The 21,381-nt window shown below is 37.1% G+C and overlaps 1 protein-coding gene across 2 annotated transcripts in view; it reads left to right on the forward strand.

The window, feature by feature from the left end:
* The window catches only part of RIMS1 (regulating synaptic membrane exocytosis 1), an 831,266-nt gene that overhangs the window by 792,629 nt on the left and 17,256 nt on the right, over positions 1-21,381 (forward strand). For both annotated transcript variants that reach the window (XM_053710432.1, XM_053710433.1), the window contains 2 exons: positions 14,673-14,774; positions 20,299-20,438. In XM_053710432.1, the coding sequence (XP_053566407.1) occupies positions 14,673-14,774; positions 20,299-20,438 (242 nt within the window). The remainder of the gene's footprint in view (positions 1-14,672; positions 14,775-20,298; positions 20,439-21,381) is intronic.

Below are 21,381 nucleotides of genomic sequence, written 5' to 3' on the forward strand. Positions count from 1 at the left end.
AAAAACCTATCTAAAAAACCTAAGCTCCCCATTGCCCTGAAAAGGGCATTTGGATGGGTATTGCCCTTAAAAGGGCATTTAGCTCTTTTTCAGCCCAAAGTCCCTAACCTGAAATTAAAACCCACCCAATAAACCCTTAAAAATAACCTAACACTAACCCCCGAAGATCCACTTACAGTTTTCGAAGACCGGACATTCATCCTCATCCAAGCGGCAGAAGTCCTCAGCGAAGCCGGCCGAAGTCTTCATCCAAGCGGGCCGAAGTCTTCATCCAACCAGGCAGAAGTCTTCATCCAGACGGCATCTTCTATCTTCATCCATCCGGCGTGGAGTGGCTCCATCTTTAAGACATCCGGCACGGAGCATCCTCTTCTTCCGATGGTCAACGACGAATTAAGTTTCCCTTTAAGGTACGTCATCCAAGATGGCGTCCATTAAATTCCGATTGGCTGATAGAATTCTATCAGCCAATCGGAATTAAAGGGGAAAAATTCTATTGGCTGTTGCAATCAGCCAATAGGATTGCGCTTTCATCCTATTGGCTGATCCCGTACTTGGTGCGTGTCTTTTTGACAGCTTTTTTTATAAATAAGGAGAGCGTATTCAGGTCCGCGTCCGCGATGTTAGGCGAGTGTATTGGTGCTGTTGAATGTAGTATAGTTGACGGCTTGATAATTCTGCCTCATGGTCTCCACTCATGGGTATTAGTTCCCATGAGTAATGGATTGTTGGCTCTCACCACCTGTATGAAAGAAAACATAATTTATGCTTACCTGATAAATGAATTTATTTCATGGTGGTGAAAATCCGCAAGACCCCACCCTTTGTTTATTTGGGGTTAGATTTTTTTTTTTTTTTTGCTCCTTTTTTTGGCTTTTATTCCTTTTTTCTTACTTCACTTGCTTGGCTATAGATTGGACTGAGGTATGTGGGAGGTGGGAGGGGTTTTATAGAGCTGATTAGTGGCTACATTTAGCCACCTATCAACAAGTGCTACCCAGGTTCTGAACCAAAGATGGGCCGGCTCATAAGCTTACATTCCTGCTTTTTTCAAATAAAGATACCAAGAAAATGAAGAAAAATTGATAATAGGAGTAAATTAGAAAGTTGCTTAAAATCGCATGCTTTATCTGAATCATGAACAAAAAAATTTAGTTCAGTATCCTAAGAAAAATGGCCCACTGATAATTGTACCTCAAAAACTGAAACACTTAGGTTTTGTTTGTTTTTAACTGCAGATCCCAATAATCTTTTTGAATATAATTATAAAGCTTTACAAGAAGAGGTTGTCAGAGATTTATTCAGTTGGAGTAACAAACCACTTTTTTGGTTAGGACATGTGGGCGTAATTAATATGAACATAGTGCCTAGGGTTCTATACAAACTACAATCTTTACCCATTCCCCTACAATACCTTACCTGACTGACAAAACCACAAAATGTCATGTTCGGTATTGTGTAATTTAAATGTCATGTAACAGGGCAAACTAAAACCGAAATCAGCGGAGGACTCAGGTGTGGGAGTTCTTAAAATATCTCACTCAGCCCATCACTCTGGGCTGAGTTATTGCTTTACCTACTTTGTTCCTGGATTTTGGCATACTTACCTTGCACCTGCATATGCTCACCTGGTTCCTGAAAGTTAAAGATACTTTCCTTGCACCTGCATATGCTCACCTAGTTCCTGAAAGTCAAGATTACTTACCTGATACATATGTAGTATTATGGTTTAGTCATATTAAAAATGCATTTTTTCTCGGAACTTCTATATAGAGATCTTAGTATTATTGCCTGAACTATTCCTTTGATGCCCTTTTCCAAGATGGCAATTTTAGAGTAACTTGCCATTTAAAAATCCGGAGACAATCTATTGGTTGAACAAACAGGAAATGGGTTGTCTTTTGAGTATTTAACAGCTAGTTGCACCCTACTCACTCTAAAACTGATGAAGGGGCATGACCCAGAAACACGTAGTGAGTATATTGTTTGAGTAGTCTTGCGAGACCAGTAGGTTGTGACTTGCTTTTTACTAATTTTTATCGATATATATTATTATTTGGTATGCACTTGATTTTTTTATTATTGTGTAAAATTATAACATTATGAACAGTTCCTTTGTACTGTATTGATTGTAGATATCAATATACTGCCAGCAGGCATAGATGTATTAAGATACAATTCACTTGCAATACATTCTCAAGTGTTTAAATTGCTACTAAAGCTGTGATTGTTCACTTTGCATAGAGGTTGCAACTATGTTTGCATATTTTGCATACTGTGTTTTATATATTTGAAATAAACATTGGTATCAACACTACAAGGTTATTTTGCACAAAGATTTGCAGCGCTGTTACCACTTGTTATTTATTTTTTGTTTATTTTTTATAACAGCTGCTTATACCCAAATTTATACAAATTATACACATTTATACACAATTCTTCTATATAGTATCAGTGGCGCTCTCCATTTTTTTCATATTCATAATACATATGTATGCTCACCTTGTTCCAGAGACCAAGCATACTTAACTGATAACTGTGTATGCTCACCTTGTTCCAGAGACCAAGCATACTTAGCTTATACCCTGCCTATGCCTGCTGAGAAACATGTGACTACTATACCTTTGACAGAATTGTTCAAACCAGCAGTGCATACTATAGCTACTTGGTATCCCATCACAGACTCACCAACAGTACCCACTGGCTATCCTGTGTCTGATGAGAACCCTGTGTCTGCTATACCAATGACAGTTTTCCTCAAACAAGCTGTGCCTGCTGTACTTACCTGGTATATTGTGACAGTCTCACCAACAGTACCTGCTGGGTATCCTGTGCCTGTTAAGTATTTTGTGTCTGCTATACCAGTGTCAGCGTTACCCAAACCAGCAGTGACTGCTGTACCTACTTGGTATGCCATGACAGTCTCAGCAACAGTACCCGCTGGGTATTCTGCACCTGCTTAGTATCCTGTGTCTGTTATAGTGGTGACAGCCTTCCTCCAATCACCTGTACCTACCTGCTATTCTGTGACAGTCTTACCCTCTACTGCACAATTCAAGCATCAGTGTCCACTGCACTTTGCTACTGCAACCTACTTAAGTATTCTGAACTTTGTATTGGACTTAAGTGTTCTGAATTGGGCCTATGTTCAAACTTGCTGTTTTTGTGAACTTCAATTTGAACTACCAACTGTTCTTTTTCTTATCATACAGTAAAGCTTTTAAAAGACTTTTGTTGTTCAGTGTATCTGTTCCTGCATTCTGAGTTCCACACACCCTAATCCTTTCACATATATAAACACACAAGTGGAACCTGCTGGAGAAGGTGTGGGGAGGAAGCTCCATATTTGGGGGAACTGCCCAAAGTCTTTTTGCCATGTCTAATGCCTTAGATGTTCTCATAACGGTGGTGCCCGGAAATTCTCCTTTTTCTTCAATACCAAAAATAAAAGATAAAGTTAAACTCTCTTTGTTGATCATAATGCTTAATGGAGCAAAGACCCTTATTCCTGAGAGATGGAAGTCTCCCAAGGAGCCGATTTGAGCTGATTGGAAAAAGCAGATAGATGCTCTTTTACAATTAGTGAGATAACATTATTTAAAACAAGGCATATTAGATATTCACATTTCCATGTGGGAAATGTTGTGACAGATGGATAACTAGCCTCAACAACATTCTAAACAAGAGCTCTATAATTCCTCACGTTCCTTCCTTTTACTTTCTCCCCCTTCTTTTTATTTTGTATTGGGTTTTTTTCCTCTACACCACTTGACTTTACTATACAGTCATCCTATGGATATATCCTCTTATTACACAATGTTTTCCTGGTTGGATGTTTTAGTGCTTTTCCTATTATTCTTTATATTATAATTTATGTATGTGCATTCCTAGCACCATTTAATACAAGGTTATTTTAATGTAGACATAATAATTTAATACATGAGATCAGTATCATTACTATTTACTCTCTATTCAGGCTAAACACTGGCCTCAAACTGGTTCTGTTGATTTATTGTTACAAAATCTGAAAATGTTTGTAATTGAACTTAAATTGTTATATTAATGTGAAAGCTCTTATGTTTGTATAAAATGTACGTTCCTTCAGTGACCAAAACTCCTATAGAAAAAGTCCCCTTGAATTTTGGACAAATTCTGATCTTTCTTAATAGTCTATGTGGGAGTTTCTTTCCCTAATACATTTTCATTAATGTTCATCTATTTTTCCTTATGTTAATTTTTAATCTTCAATAAAGTTAAATTAAAAAATGTATATGTATATATATATATATATATATATATATATATATATATACATATACATATATACTATATTGCCAGAGTGTTAGTGCCCTATTTTTGTGACAGAACGTTACCTGCTTATGCTATTGTAAGCATAATTACTGATTTGTCAGTGATTTCTTTTATAGCCTAGAGACCTTGAATTGATTTTAAATAGTCCACTTGATATTTTCAGCAAAACTGCTCTTTCATGATGAATTTCCTTACAAACAATTTATTGTATTTCCTAAAACGGCTTGTCATTATATGTGGTGTACATGACGGCTCAGCAAATTAAAACCTGTCCCCTAAGGCTTAATATTTTGCTCTCAGTTCAGTGTGGGTTAAGCCTTTTGAGTATTTGGATAGATCATATTTCCCTATACAGCCAGTATATGCTGCTTACTATTATTAGCAGCTAAAATGCTATTTTAAAAGCAATTTCTTCCTAATGTATGAATTATTCGGTATACTTCTTTGGTATATATACCTGTAGAAATCTTTTAATCAAAATTGCCTGTGATGGTAAATCTAGTAGTAAAACATTAAGTAATATTGACTTTATTTTTTAAGCTTGTATTTAATAACATGCAGTTCATGCTATAGGCAGGAATAAACATATTTTCATTCTTTTAGTTTTTACATTTTATTTCTTAAAGCTCTTATGCAAATAATACCACTTTAAGGGCTAAAATACAAGTGGAGCGCTAAATTATCATGCGGTAGCAATTGGTGCTTATAAAATTGACCAGAGATCAGATCTATGGTTCATTTTATAAATCTGCCCCCAAAACCCACATAATACTGTCTAGTGTATTTTATTAAAAATAAAGATTGCGGCATCTTTATTTTTACACTATGCAGTATTTTGGGGTTAACGTTGGTGGTAGTGATGTGTTAGAAAAGAAAAGGCACTGAAAAGTGCATTTACATTGTGATCTATGGGAATTGTGTGTTCCCAGTAAATATATATGAATATGCTGATATATATATATATATTTATTTGTGTATATACACACATTAACACATAAATATGTGTGTATATCAGCATATACATATATATTTACTAACTGCTGCCCATCACTGCGCTACTTACCCCCTTCGCTGCGTGAGGTTCTGATGCTGTCTCTGATCTCAAATTCATCCTTCTGGGCCAATTTAACATTGTGCGAGCAGACATGGTCCGATATTGCAATGCCGCCCCCTGCAGATTCGCGACCAATCTGTCCGCCGCCTCAGAGCAGGTGAACAGGTTATGGAGCAGCGGTCTTTAGACCGCTGCTTCATAACTTGTGTTTCTGGCGAGCCAAACAAGGGGCATCAAGCTCCATTCGGAGCTTGATAAATATGTCCCTAAATATGTCCCTTCATCTCAATATAGCATTTATTATTATTTATTTTTTTAATATACAATTCAAGATTGTGTTGTAGTCTGAAGTAAAATAATTGTTTTTGTTATTTTAAATGTTAAACCGAATCTGGTGGTTGATGAGGTAATGTGCAATTGTTAGAAAATAAAAGAATGAGTATCATCTCTAGACTTAAAAATTCCGATTATCCTAATATGTGAAGGTATAATCTAGATTTTATTAAAGACACAGAGACGAGTATTTTTATGCATTACTCTTTCTTTACTACTCAATGCAGCCTTTTAAAGAACAAAATATATAAGATAACATAACATTCACATAATAAGAACAAAACATAGACTTATTATAGTGAGAAAAAACAACCAATCAGTACAGAGCATATACTATAAACAGAGCACCCAATTAACATACTTCCTCTTTCTAATTGATGCTCAAAAGAAATAAAATATTGAACATCATAAGAAAACCAAAAAGTCCAAAACAACAGAGGGTAATGAACGCCAACTTCTTGAAGAAATGATTGACGAAATCCCATGGGATGTTGAATTTGATAGAAGATAACGCAGATGTCCAGGATTCAGTGAATGAAGGTTGAGATTTCCGAATTGATGGGAGAAATCCAGAGGTTGAGAAAGGATTGGATTCACATGGGTACTGTTAAAAAATATATATAAGAGTTAATAACATAATAATGACGGTTATTAGGGTGGGAAAAAACACCATTATCTATGTGAGGAGGGAAAATACTCGTCTCTGTGTCTTTAATAAAATCTAGATTATACCTTCACATATTAGGATAATCGGAATTTTATTACAAGACCAGAGACTCCTATTTTTATGCAAGTTTAAAGCAGTTAGGAGAATAAATTAAGCGAGGCATGTTGAATGGGTCTGAAATAAAATTGTTTGAAGATGGAATCTGAAGACCAGTCTGCAGCATTTAATATCTGTTGAAGAGGAGCCGCTTTTAAAAAGGCTTTCGAAGCAGCGGAACCTCTAACAGAATGAGCTGTGAAAGAAATGTTGATACCAGCTTCTTTCATGACCCATTTAACCCACCTAGCGATAGAGGTAGAGGTGATAGGAGCATAGGGGGGAACAAAAGAAATAAGCAGTTGATTATGAATAGGTTTCCTAAATGTCAGAGTTCTAGTTTCGTAAGACTTTAAGCATTCGACCACACACAAAGAGGGTTCGGAAGACAGATAAGGGTAAAAGATGGAAGAGGATAAAGTTTTCGTTCTGCGAGAAAGGAAGAAGGTGACTCCTTCGGGAGAAAAACGTTTAGAGTTCCAATCTAATGCTTTTACATCCGATACCCTTCTGAAAGAAATAAGGCAAAGAAGGGTAGCGAGTTTGGCGGAAAGTTGTTTTAGAGACAACAAGTTATTAGCTGGCCAGGATTTGAAAAGAGAAAAAACTAGGTCTACGTCCCAGAAAAATTCATGTTTGGGAACAGGAGGACGTTTTAATCTAATGGCTTTAAGGAGTCTACAGACTAAAGGGTGTTGACCTATAGGTGAATTATTGATAAGGCGATGTCTGGCGGAGATAGCCGATCTATGGACATTAATTGATCTGTAAGCAAGGCCTGAGTCAAAGAGGTGTGACAGATAATTAATGATCTCAGTTAAATCCGCAGAAAAGGGATCCAAATCCCTTTGCAAGCACCAGCTAGACCATTTTGACCATGCGGCAAAATAACATCTGCGGGTACCTGGAGCCCACGAGTCTTGAATGAGGGATCTAGCTCTCTCCGAAAGGTCTCGGAGAGACCAGGGTCCCCTGAAATTGTCCAAGCTATCAGGAGCAGAGAGCCTTGGAGAATTAGACTGTGAAATTCGCCCTCTGGACTGACTAATAGGTGAGGAAGTGGGGGAAGAAGGATTGGAAGACTGGTGGACATCTCCAAGAGGGAGGGATACCAAGATTGGGTTGGCCAAAGGGGAGTCACTATAGTTAGGCATAGGAGATCCCTGCGGACTGTTGAGATTGTCCTCGGGATCATGGAGAAAGGTGGGAAGGCATAGGCTTTCTTGGGGGGCCATGGTTGTAGAAAAGCATCTATGGCTGCAGCTTCTGGATCTGGGCGCCAGCTGAAGTATGGGTAAATCTGGAAATTGGTCCTGGATGCAAAAAGATCCAGACAAAAGGGACCTCTGAGAGATTGGAGGATTAAAAACATTTTCCTGTCTAATTTCCAATCGCTCGAATCTGTCAGATGACGAGATCCCCAATCTGCAGCTGTATTTGATAAACCTGGAATGTATTCCGCTTTGATAGAAATATTCCTGTCTAAACAAAGGTGAATAAATTCCTTGGTAATATTGGACAAATTCCTTGATTTGGTGCCTCCTAAACGATTGAGATATCGAACTGCTGAAATGTTGTCCATGCGCAGGAGAATAGAAACTGGAGAAGAAAAATTGGCAAAACTTTTGACTGCAAACGAGCCAGCCAATAATTCCAAACAATTGATGTGGAAACGTTTCTCTTCCAGTGTCCATTTGCCACCGGTGATGGAAGGGCCGCAGCGTGCACCCCAGCCCGAAAGACTGGCATCTGATTCTATAATAAAATCCGGAGTTCTGCCAAAGATGGCTCTCCCATTCCAGGCTTCTAAATGAGAGAGCCACCAAGACAATTCTTCTTTGGCTTCTAGGGACAAAGGAATCAAGTGAGAATAAGAAAAACCTTTTCTCAAATGAAGGATCTTTAGTCTCTGAAGTTCTCGATAATGTAAGGGGGCAGGAAAAATAGCCTGAATAGAGGATGATAGTAACCCTACTATTCTGGCTATGGTTCTGATGGGAACTAAATCTTTGGATAAATTTTTGGCAATTTCTTTTTTGATATTCTTTACTTTGTCTGAAGGAAGACTCAGAGTAGAGAGAATAGAGTTGATTTTGAAACCTAAGAAAATCAAAGACTTTGTGGGTATAAGGACTGATTTCTGTTTGTTCACAATGAAACCTAATGATTCTAACAAAGAAATAGTGGTGAATAGATGGTTCTGAAGAGAGTGGAAATCTTGGTCCATAATCAAAATATCGTCCAGATAAATTATTAGACGAATTCCTCAGAGTCTCAGCCAGGCCACTACAGGTTTCAGTAGCTTGGTGAAAATCCAAGGAGCAGAGGACAGACCAAAGGGAAGGCAAGTGAAATTCCAAAACTGGTCTTCCCAACGGAAAGTTAAGAATTTCCAATGTTCTTGGGCGATTGGAACAGTTAAATATGCGTCTGTGAGATCCAATCGAACCAACCAGTCGTTTCCTCTTAGGCATTCTCTTAGTAGGTGAATACCTTCCATTTTGAAATGGTGATAAACTACAAAAGTATTTAAGGTTTTTAGGTTTATGACAGGTCTGAATTGATTGTTTTTCTTTTTTACCAAGAATAAATTGCTTAGGTAAAAAACTTGGGGATTGGAAACTGGAAGAATTGCTTTTTTGGAGAAGAGAGAAGAAATTTCTTTCTTGACCAAAAGAGAGTCTTCTTGAGAAAATTGAATTGGATGTGGAAGACAGACTTGAAATGGGGGAGATATGAATTCTATGAGGATACCTGAAACAGTTTGTAAAACCCAAGGGTCTGAAGTAATTGCCGCCCAATTTTGGGTAAACAGGGCGAGTCTGCCTCCAATTTTTTCTGGGAAAGAAAGGGTGTAGGGGGGAAGTGAAGAACTTACCTGGAGCTTGTCTAGCTCTGGCTCTGGTCCTAAAACCTCTCTGCATCCAGGGGCGACCTCTTGTTGGAAAGAAGGAGGAAGTGGATGGATCAGAGAAACCTCTTTGGAATTGAGATTGAAACTGGTATTGTGATTGTTGGGGATAGTAATGAGACCTGGATAAGAAGGTTTGGCGGCCGGGAAAGCGGCCTCTGCCTCTCCCGGCCCTGTCGGAGAAACCCTGGTTGGGGTAAAAGATTTTCTTAACGGAAGTTTTCACTTTATTTAGGTTAGAGAAAGTATTTACGTATTGGCTTAAGTCCTTTAAGTAAGAATCTCCAAATAAAAGACCTTTTTTGTCTGAAGCAATATTACTTGAGGAAAAGTCAGAGATTTTCGGGTCTATTTTTCTCAAGATATTATGTCTTCTTTCTCCAGACATAGCACAATTTGTATTCCCAATAAAACACAGGAGTCTTTGGACCCATTCTCTGACCACATAGGGGTCCAAAGGGCAATTTTCGGCTACGCCTTGTTCAGATAATTCGAATAATTTTGTGAGGGGACCAACTGAATCTAAAAGTTTATCTTGGCAAATTTTCCAGGATCTATCAATTCCTTTTTTCAATTTATATCCTGGAGAACCGATGAATTTTAAAATTTTGGGGTCAACTTCAGGGGTGATGGAGGCGTTCTTTGGTAACAGAGGGCGAGGACATTCAGCTTTCATTTTGTTTCGGGTTTGCTTTTTTAGGGGTTTACGTAGTTGGTGGTCAATAAATTTAGCTAAATCCAGGGGGGGACACCACTCGGCGGACCGGGGATGGTGTAAATCATCAGGTTTAAATCTAGGGTTACCCAAACAGTCTAAAAAGTCCTCTTCATCCTCACTGTATTCAACAGATTTTCTGGCTTTCTTTTTAGGCTTTTTAGCGGCCGGGGAGCCATCGGAATTATCCGAATCATTTAGGTTATCTGAATTGATATCAGTGTATTCGTCACCATCTGATTCCTCAGAATCTGAAGATGGATTATCAATAATATTTTTTGACTTAAATTTTAATTTTTTGCATACATGAGTATCCCCTGTTTGAGTTTTTTACTTGCCTTATAAGCAATGGAAGGGTTCTTTCTTTTTAAAGATATTTTTCTTTGTTTTTCTCCTATTAAGGAGGTCATTTTATTAAATAAATTATTCATAGAGGAGTCAATCATTGATTGTACTGTGTGTAAGGTCAAAGGAGGTGATTTAGATTGAGCTTCAGACATTGTTTATAGTGTTAGGGAAAAAACAATGTGAAGTAAAAACTATATAGAATTAATAAATTAAATATCAAATCACCTTAGAAAGCACAAATTTTTTATATATAAACTTCAAAGTTTAACAAAACAAGGTATTGAGAGGCAAAAAAATTTTTCTCTGAGGTAAAATATCTGGTTCAAATGGTTAACCTTATTGCAATTGGTATCTAGCAAAATTACACATTAGATGTAATGAAAATAATAGCCAGAAGATGGCCACAGAGGCTGAGGAGAAATCTCTTATAATGTAATTGTAGGCAATGTAATTGTAGGCAATGTCAGGACCGAGTGGAAAAGATACAAATTTACCACTCGGTTCACAGCAGAGGTACAGCTGACAGGAGACAAGGATGCTACGTTGGCAGAAGAGGGCGGGTAGGGACGGCCCACAAAATGGCGACCGGACTGAGGGAAGGGAAAACATGCAGTAGGAAAAAACCATGCAGAGGGGGAAACGATATAAAGAAATTGAAGAGAATAAATAAGGGGTAAGATAACGCTCAATAGAGGGTTAGAAAAAGGATATTAGGAAAAGAAAAAACCGGGAAAAGAAAAAACCGGAAAATAATACATATATATAAAGGACAGAAAATGGAAATGAATGAGAAACAGAAACGGGAAAAAACGATAAAAGGGACAAAATATTTATTATAACAATAATGATAATGAATAATAGTATTATTATGACTGCACTACTTATCTGAGTGAGCAGCAAAAAGAAAGAGAAAGTATGTTAATTGGGTGCTCTGTTTATAGTATATGCTCTGTACTGATTGGTTGTTTTTTCTCACTATAATAAGTCTATGTTTTGTTCTTATTATGTGAATGTTATGTTATCTTATATATTTTGTTCTTTAAAAGGCTGCATTGAGTAGTAAAGAAAGAGTAATGCATAAAAATAGGAGTCTCTGGTCTTGTAATAAAATCCCTTACTTTGAAGTAACCGTTTGGGCTTCACGTACCTCTTTATCAAGTTGGTTTTATATACCGTATGTCACTTAATACACTGGCCTAGTAAAATAGATTGTTTGTTTGTTTGTTTTTTTAAAATAGGCAACTACAAGGTGTAGTTATATTAAATACAGAGCATACTTAGACAAGGGAGGAGCAGTTGATGTAGCATATCTAGATTTCAGCAAAGCATTTGACACCGTCCCACACAATAAACTTATTCACAAACTATATCTCCGTGGTCTAGATTCAAAAATTGTGAACTGGGTGGAATGCTGGCTTAAGGACAGAAAACAAAGTGTCTTAGTAAATGGAGTTCATTCAGCAGAGGGGGCTGTTACTAGTGGTGTTCCTCAGGGGTCAGTTCTGGGGCCTGTTTTGTTTAACATATTTATCTGCGATATCAGCAAAGGGCTACAGGGGAAAGTATGTCTCTTTGCAGATGATACAAAAATTTGCAACAGAGTGGATGTTCCAGGGGGGGTAGACAAAATGAGAAGTGATATACAACAATTGGAGGATTGGACAAACGACTGGGATCTAAAGTTTAACACAGCAAAGTGTAAAATAATGCACTTAGGGAAGAAAAATCCAAATGTTAATTACAGACTCAATGACACTTTACTGACTGTTACAGACGAGGAACAGGACTTGGGAATTATTATTTCAGATGATTTAAAACTTAGTAAACAATGTAGTAAGGCAGCGAGTAAGGCTAGCAGAATGCTTGGATGTATTGGTAGAGGTATTTGCAGCAGAAATAGTAAGGTTCTTATGCCACTTTATAGATCATTAGTTAGGCCTCATCTTGAGTATTGTGTGCAGTTCTGGAGGCCATATCTTCAGAAGGATATTAACAAACTTGAATCTGTGCAAAGGAGGGCTACCAAAATGGTACATGGTCTAAAAAATAAATCTTACCAGGATAGGCTCAATGACCTAAATATGTATAGCTTAGAGGAGAGAAGGGAAAGAGGTGATATGATAGCAACTTTCAAGTACATTAAAGGGTTTAGTAAAACTGAGGCTGTGGGTATTTTACATAAAATGGAAAATTCAAGAACAAGGGGTCATGAGCTCAAGCTAAAGGGTAGTAGATTCAGGAGTAATTTGAGGAAGCACTTCTTTACAGAAAGAGTGATTGATTTATGGAATAAACTTCCTCAAGAGGTAGTAGCAACAAACACTGTGGGGGACTTTAAAAATGCATGGGACAAGCATAGGGCTATCCTACGAACTAGATAAGTTTATACTGTTAGGTAAGGTGGGGCAGACTTGCTGGGCCTATGGCTCTTATCTGCCGTCAATATCTATGTTTCTATGTTTCTATGTTACTTATTATTCTTCACCAATGCAAATAAATCATATTTTTGTAGATTTCATTTTTAACTGCAGATAGTAAAGCAGAGTTATGGTATAAAAATAATCATGCAGCTTCAACCCATTCACATCTATTTTGTTTAAATATATAAATTAATGTGAAAAACATACATATTTTATACCTGTTTTGATGCTGTCAAAATACTCTTTATAATCAGCCCTATGGAAAATAGTAAGAACGATAAAATCTATAGATTTCCGCATATTTATTATTGATACTTGAATTAAACTTTCAATTTGGTCTCTTCTATCACTATAAACATATAAATAAATTGTCAATATCAAACAAAAACTATCCCATAGCTAGAAGCAACCATTCCTGTAACTTAAAGGGACAGTCTAGTCAAAATTAAACTTTCATGATTCAGATAGGGCATGTCATTTTAAACAACTTTCCAATTTACTTCTATTATCTAATTTGCTAAATTCTTTAGATAGCCTTTGTTGAAGAAATAGCAATGCACATGTGTGAGCAAATCACACGAGGCCTCTATGTGCAGCAACCAATAAGCAGCTACTGAGCATATCTAGATATGCTTTTCCTCAAGTGATATCAAGAGAATAAAGCAAATTAGATAATAGAAGTAAATTAGAAAGTTGTTTAAAATGACATGCTCTTTCTAAATCACGAAAGAAAAAATGTGGGTTTCATGTCCCTTTAAGCATTTGTTTGAAGCTAATACCAGCACTCCACCTATATTCCACTCACACTTTGATGCCATATTCTAGGAAATATACAGCTACATTAAGGGGACATTAAACAATTAATACATTTTATACGGGCATTTTATAAGTCTGCATTTCAGTTTGCACATGTGCAGCAACTCTCCTTCAGATACCTGCAGTAAAACCTAGATTCCAAATTGGCAGCACCCATATTAAGAGGGAAGTGCATAAAATCTATTAAGGGCTGGATTACAAGTTGAGTACAAAATATCGCTTCCGCTGGTTATTTATCGTATGCCCGTAAACTTTGCGATAAGTTAGCGCTCCACTTGAAATCTAGCCCTTTGTGTTTAATGTCCATTAAATACTCAGTTTACAGTGTATGCAGTATATGGTCACGAGTATTTACATTGAGAAAGGGAGCTTTTATTGTGTTTCTATAAATTTGTTACCCAGGCATGGATTTATTTTATCTTTGTATTTAATGTACATATAGCAATTTTAAACCTTAACTAAAAAAAATAATATTGCAAACAAAGCAATATATATGTGATTTTTATGTATGTGTTTACCTGTATCTAGTTTAATTATTTCACCCTGCAAAGTAGACAGGAAAAGGAAATTAAAAAGAACTTCACTATTGTAAATCAATTCGCATTGTTTTGCGAAAGTGTTTAAATCCTCAATTAAACGTATTGATGTCTATGGAGCTATGCACTGCACATTGTGTAAGACAATATCAGTTAAGTGGTCCCTTTTGGTTAGCAGTTCTACAGAGAAGAGGACTATGGGATAATTCTCAGCAGTTTAAATTGTTATTTGAAGCAACTGGGGAGTGCTGAGATTTAGTAAATTCATTGCTGGCTATTGCAAGTTTACTTTGCGTTAAAAGGCTTTCAATTTTATTCACCAAGTCAGCTTACTAAAATGTGATTAGTCCATCAACACATTCACAAAAATATTGCTAAACTAAGAACCAATGTTAAAATAATATAAAACATATGTTGGTGTTATATGTTTTTTAAGTGGAATATTTTTCTTTTATATATATGTAGGGGATATTCAGATTGGAATGGTAGATAAAAAAGGCCAACTTGAAGTTGAAGTTATAAGGGCTCGTGGTCTTATACAAAAGCCAGGCTCAAAATCAACTCCAGGTAAGTGAAATAATAGTTGCTGTACATATAACATTGTCAAGCCTACATACATTTTGTATTTATATTAGAAGCTGTGCTTGTAAAAACATGTATCATATTAAAGGGCCATTGTAGTAAAAAATGACATGTTCTATTTTAATGTAATTTGAGTATGCAATTTTATCATTAGTGACCCTGCAATTCTATATGCTGTTATATTAATATTCGTTTTTCATCTGTGATTACCTTGTATCTAAGCCTCTACAGACTGCCCCCATATTTCAGTTCTTTTGAAAGACTGGCATTTCAGACAATCAGTGCTGACTCCTACTTAACTCGACGGGAGTGAGCATGATGTTATCTATAAAGCACACATGAACTAGCGCTGTTTAGGTGCAAAATGCATTGGGATAAGAGGCGGCCTTCGAGGGCTTAGAAATTAGCATATGAGGCTACCAAGGTTTAGCTTTAACAAAATACAAAGAGAACAAAATAAATTTGAAGATAAAAGTAAATTGGAAAGTTGTTTGAATTTGCATGCCCTGAATCATGAAAGTTTAATTGTCACTAAACTGTCCCTTTAAATTAACACTCGGTAACCAAGAAGAACTGTTGTTCCCGAGTGGAAATACATAGAGCTGCAGGGTCGCTAGTGATAAAATTACATGTTCTAATGAGTTAGAGCATGTGAAACGTCCACTATAATGGCCCTTTATTTGCATATACTGTATGATATGCCAGCAGTTTAATCAGTATTCCTGTAAAAATCCCAGATTCAAGAAAAAAAATGTATGTCTTGTGTATAAGCTCTTGTCTTATTAATGTTAACAAGTAATTAGAATTTTCTAAAAGTATATTTATGTATATATATTGTTATTTTATATGCATTTATGGTAAGGTAACTGATAAAGGCATCTTTAACATTTACCAGAAACCCTAAAATATGACCAACGTTGTATGGTATTTTGTCATTATTTTGAGAATCTGCTGGAAGGACACTGAATCACACATTTCAAAAAAGAGCAGGATTTCTGCTTTCAATCAAGAGTTCTTTTAGAGCACAGAGTGCCCTAAAAGTCACACATCAGACAGGAGATTTCAGTTTTTATGGCAATCATGCGCTCCCCATTTTAGTGGTGATCACCTGCATCCTAGAGGATATAAGTGCACTCTTATTTTAAAGAGAAGAAACACACAATCAAAACAGCAGTTTAAGTGCCAATGCAAGTGATCTTCATTTTTTTCTGACAATGGACTTTATCTTACAAAGACACAGGAGCTTTTGGTTGATCGTGTAGGTGTCCCTGTAAGTAATGTAGAGGCTGAGATATTGGTGCCTTAAGACTGTCTTCCATTAAGGCTCTAGTGACGGCTACGTATCATTAATAAGTAAGCGCTGAAGATGAACAAACCTGTCTTGTGCAGGAGGACAAAATGTTGTCATTCTTTACAAGGGTGAAGGAATGAGGAGGACTATGTGCTGACTTTCACATTCTATTGCTTAAAGGGACACGAGCCCAATTTTTTTATTTCATGATTCAGATAGAGCATGCAATTTTAAGCAACTTTCTAATTTACTCCTATTATCAATTTTTCTTCATTCTCTTGCTAATTTTATTTGAAAAGCAAGAATGTAAGTTTAGAAGCCAGCCAACAACCTGGGTTGTCCTTGCTGATTGGACAGCACCAATAAGCAAGTGATGTCTAGGGTACTTAACCAAAAATTGTCTGGATCCTTAGCTTAGATGCCTTCTTTTTCAAATAAAGAAAGCAAGAGAACAAAGAAAAATTGATAATAGGATTAAATTAGAAAGTTGCTTAAAATTGCATGCGCTATGTGAATCATGAAAGAAAAAAATGGGGTTTAGTGTCCCTTTAAGGGTTAGATTTAACAAACTACGAATGTAGAAAGGTTTACTTGCATTAGATACTGGAAGGGGTTACAAAATACCACAATTTGCATACACTGACTTTGTTATTAACCCTCAGTTTCCCTATATATCCCTATTTAGGGGAATGAATGGGCCAGCATTAAAAACACAACATATATATTTGTTACATAACAAATAAGGTATATAATTAAAAGTATATTTTATAGTTCAAATCACTAATCACTTCGTGTTCATAGTATCTAACTTCCAAATCCACTTGGCTTCTTTGTAAAGCAGATCCCTCTGTCTGTCATCACCTCTAAGTCTGTCATCACCTCTAAGCCTGATCTAAAACAATAAACCTTACTTGGTGGCCCATCTAATGAAAATGGGAAGGTACCAGTAATTGTCTTAATTCAGGATTTCTTCAATTTTACAATATATAATCCAATATAAGAAATCCTGAAGTATCCTGTGAAGTCGGTTAACGTATACAGGTAGTGCAGAATTATTAGGCAAGTTGTATTTTTGAGGATTAATTTTATTATTGAACAACAACCATGTTCTCAATGAACCCAAAAAACTCATTAATATCAAAGCTGAATAGTTTTGGAAGTAGTTTTTAGTTTGTTTTTAGTTATAGCTATTTTAGGGGGATATCTGTGTGTGCAGGTGACTATTACTGTGCATAATTATTAGGCAACTTAACAAAAAACAAATATTTACCCATTTCAATTATTTATTTTTACCAGTGAAACCAATATAACATCTCAACATTCACAAATATACATTTCTAACATTCAAAAACAAAACAAAAACAAATCAGTGACCAATATAGCCACCTTTCTTTGCAAGGACACTCAAAAGCCTGCCATCCATGGATTCTCTCAGTGTTTTGATCTGTTCACCACAGCCAGACACTGTTCAGAGAGGTGTACTGTTTTCCCTCTTTGTAAATCTCACATTTGATGATGGACCACAGGTTCTCAATGGGGTTCCGATCAGGTGAACAAGGAGGCCATGTCATTAGATTTTCTTCTTTTATACCCTTTCTTGCCAGCCACGCTGTGGAGTACTTGGACGCGTGTGATGGAGCATTGTCCTGCATGAAAATCATGTTTTTCTTGAAGGATGCAGACTTCTTCCTGTACCACTGCTTGAAGAAGGTGTCTTCCAGAAACTGGCAGTAGGACTGGGAGTTGAGCTTGACTCCATCCTCAACCCGAAAAGGCCCCACAAGCTCATCTTTGATGATACCAGCCCAAACCAGTACTCCACCTCCACCTTGCTGGCGTCTGAGTCGGACTGGAGCTCTCTGCCCTTTACCAATCCAGCCACAGGCCCATCCATCTGGCCCATCAAGACTCACTCTCATTTCATCAGTCCATAAAACCTTAGAAAAATCAGTCTTGAGATATTTCTTGGCCCAGTCTTGACGTCTTGACGTTTCAGCTTGTGTGTCTTGTTCAGTGGTGGTCGTCTTTCAGCCTTTCTTACCTTGGCCATGTCTCTGAGTATTGCACACCTTGTGCTTTTGGGCACTCCAGTGATGTTGCAGCTCTGAAATATGGCCAAACTGGTGGCAAGTGGCATCTTGGCAGCTGCAGCTTGACTTTTCTCAGTTCATGGGCAGTTATTTTGCGCCTTGGTTTTTCCACACGCTTCTTGCGACCCTGTTGACTATTTTGAATGAAACGCTTGATTGTTCGAGGATCACGCTTCAGAAGCTTTGCAATTTTAAGAGTGCTGCATCCCTCTGCAAGATATCTCACTATTTTTGACTTTTCTGAGCCTGTCAAGTCCTTCTTTTGACCCATTTTGCCAAAGGAAAGGAAGTTGCCTAATAATTATGTACACCTGATATAGGGCGTTGATGTCATTAGACCACACCCCTTCTCATTACAGAGATGCACATCACCTAATATGCTTAATTGGTAGTAGGCTTTCGAGCCTATACAGCTTGGAGTAAGACAACATGCATAACGAGGATGATGTGGTCAAAATACTCATTTGCCTAATAATTCTGCACTCCCTGTAATGCCAGTATTAAAGTCACTGTATAAAATGAATGGCAACTATTGCTTTATAGCAATTTCATGGGATTATATTGATGGATGCAAAGCAGTATGAGCTACAAAGTAGTTCCAGAAATAATAATTTATTTTTCCTGATGAAGTTTTTAACTTCAGTGTAACATTAGTTGGACACCAAATGGAGATCCTGCTAAAGAAGCAATACAAACATGGAAGAGAAAATAATTTGTGAGCTTACTATTAAACAACTTGGACAAATGAGTTTTGGACAAGTGGTCTCCTTTGCCTTGGTGGAGGTATGCTCACTTTAATATGGCAAGATTTGTAATCAGGAGTAAGCAACTTGCATATCACAGATGTGTTAGTAGCAGCAATGAACTCAGGGAACCATGTCCTATTTCCTTCTGCAGTCCATTTCTAAATCTAAAATCTGTATTTAAATTCAGTGTAGCTAAGCAACCAATGATGCCAGGATGTTTTCCAGGAGTGTATTGAAATGATTTGTAAGTAGAAGGGTAATCACATATAGTTGTACTATACCAGCCTAGTCAGACAATTAGACCGAGATGAAGAACACAAGCAAATCACAAATTATAATTCAGACTCCATTTGGGCAGAAGGCCCAGGCAGACAGAGATATCATTTAGCTCTACCATTGTCTATCTACATCATATATGAATGGAATTTTACATTTTCCAGTGCGTGATTCCTCTTTCACATCATTATGTTAACTTAGGTCATCATAAAATCCCTTTTTGCCTTGTCTCTCATGCCCCTTGCATCTCATCCTTATTCTTTTCACCCCTCATCCATCATCTTCCTCATTCTTTTACTCTTAAAAGTATATTTATTTCCTCACTCTGGCTTATAAACGGTGTGGGTACCACATTCATTCATGGAAGGGCATAGTAGAGAATATATTCTGCTTTTTAGTCATATTGCCTCTGTAAAGAGACATAAAAGCTATACAATTAAATTAAGCATTTTTATCGTTCTTTGTTTTAATAATATGAAAATTCTATACCTTTATTTAATTTTAGTCCTGTTGCCTCAAGAACCACGGGGGGTGCTTTCCACTCCAGTGAAATGTGCTCACACAGGACTCACTTCAGTACCAGTATTGTATTGACTTTCTTTTTTAATTAACAAACACTAATAGTAATTACAAATTAAAGCTTAAAGTGACAAAGAAACCAATATTTTTATCTTTCATGATCTAGAAAGAGCACACAATTTTAAACAACTTCCCAATTTAGTTATATTATCTAATTTCCTTCATTCTCTCTATATCCTTTGTCGAAAAGCATATATAAATAGGCTAAGTAGCTGCTGATTGGTGCCTGCACATAGATGCATTGTGTGATTGGCTCACCCTTTTGAATTGCTATTTCTTCAACAAATGATACCTAAAGAATAATGCAGATCAGATTATAGAAGTAAATTAGAATGTTGTCTAAAATTGTATTCTCTTTCTGAATCATGAAAGAAGAATTTTGGGGTTTATGTCCCTTTAAATATCTAATTTTCATGCAAGTGTTCACTCTTAAAAGCCTTTACGTAATGCACAACATAAGTTGGGCATATTTAAATTTCTACAGCTTGAAATATACATAAAATATTATTTAATTATATATTTTTCAGCTCCGTATGTTAAAGTTTACCTCTTAGAAAATGGAGCTTGTGTAGCCAAGAAGAAAACACGTATTGCACGGAAAACCCTGGACCCGCTTTATCAACAGTCCTTGGTTTTTGAAGACAGTCCCAATGGAAAAGTCCTTCAGGTAATATGACCAAAAGTCATTCAAATGTTTACCACTTTTATACCATTTTTAAGTTTTTAAAAACTGGATATTATTTATGTGTTGCTGAAACCGAACTACACAATACTGTGTGTTGAATGTGGGTGAAAGAGACATTTTTACTGCTAATATATACACACGTGTTATAGAAAACATTAAAAGGCTACACTTTACCATAACTGTTTTGTATGTAAAACTTTAGTTAATTTTATGAATTCATTTAAAATATGCTAGTCCAAGGCATTATCCTATATAATAAAATCCAAGTGTGTTTGTCCAAAGCTGTCACGCGCAGTAGAGACTGCGCACGAGGACAAACACACCTGGGCTTCCAAATAACCTGGCGTCATGTGGTGGAGTGGAGAGACAGCAAAAGAGAGGGGGGAGAGAGACAGCAAAAGAGAGGGGGGAGAGAGACAGCAAAAGAGAGGGGGGAGAGAGAGCACAAAAGAGAGGGGGAAGAGAGACAGCACAAAAGAGAGGGGGAGAGAGACAGCAAAAGAGAGGGGGGAGAGAGACAGCAAAAGAGAGGGGGAGAGAGAGCACAAAAGAGAGGGGGAAGAGAGACAGCACAAAAGAGAGGGGGAGAGAGACAGCAAAAGAGAGGGGGGAGAGAGACAGCAAAAGAGAGGGGGAGAGAGACAGCAAAAGAGAGGGGGACAGAGCACAAAAGAGAGGGAGGAGAGTGCACAAAAGAGAGGGGGAGAGTGCACAAAAGAGAGGGGGAGAGAGCATAAAAGAGAGGGGGAGAGAGAGCACAAAAGAGAGGGGGAGAGAGCAAAAGAGAGGGGGAGAGAGCAAAAGAGAGGGGGGAGAGGGAGCAAAAGAGAGGAGGGAGAGAGAGAGCAAAAGAGAGGGGGAGAGAGAGAGCAAATGAGAGGGGGGAGAGAGAGAGCAAAAGAGAGGGGGGAGAGAGAGAGCAAAA

The sequence above is a fragment of the Bombina bombina genome, chromosome 4, assembly GCF_027579735.1.
Source record: "Bombina bombina isolate aBomBom1 chromosome 4, aBomBom1.pri, whole genome shotgun sequence".
In the NCBI taxonomy this organism is placed as follows: domain Eukaryota; kingdom Metazoa; phylum Chordata; class Amphibia; order Anura; family Bombinatoridae; genus Bombina; species Bombina bombina.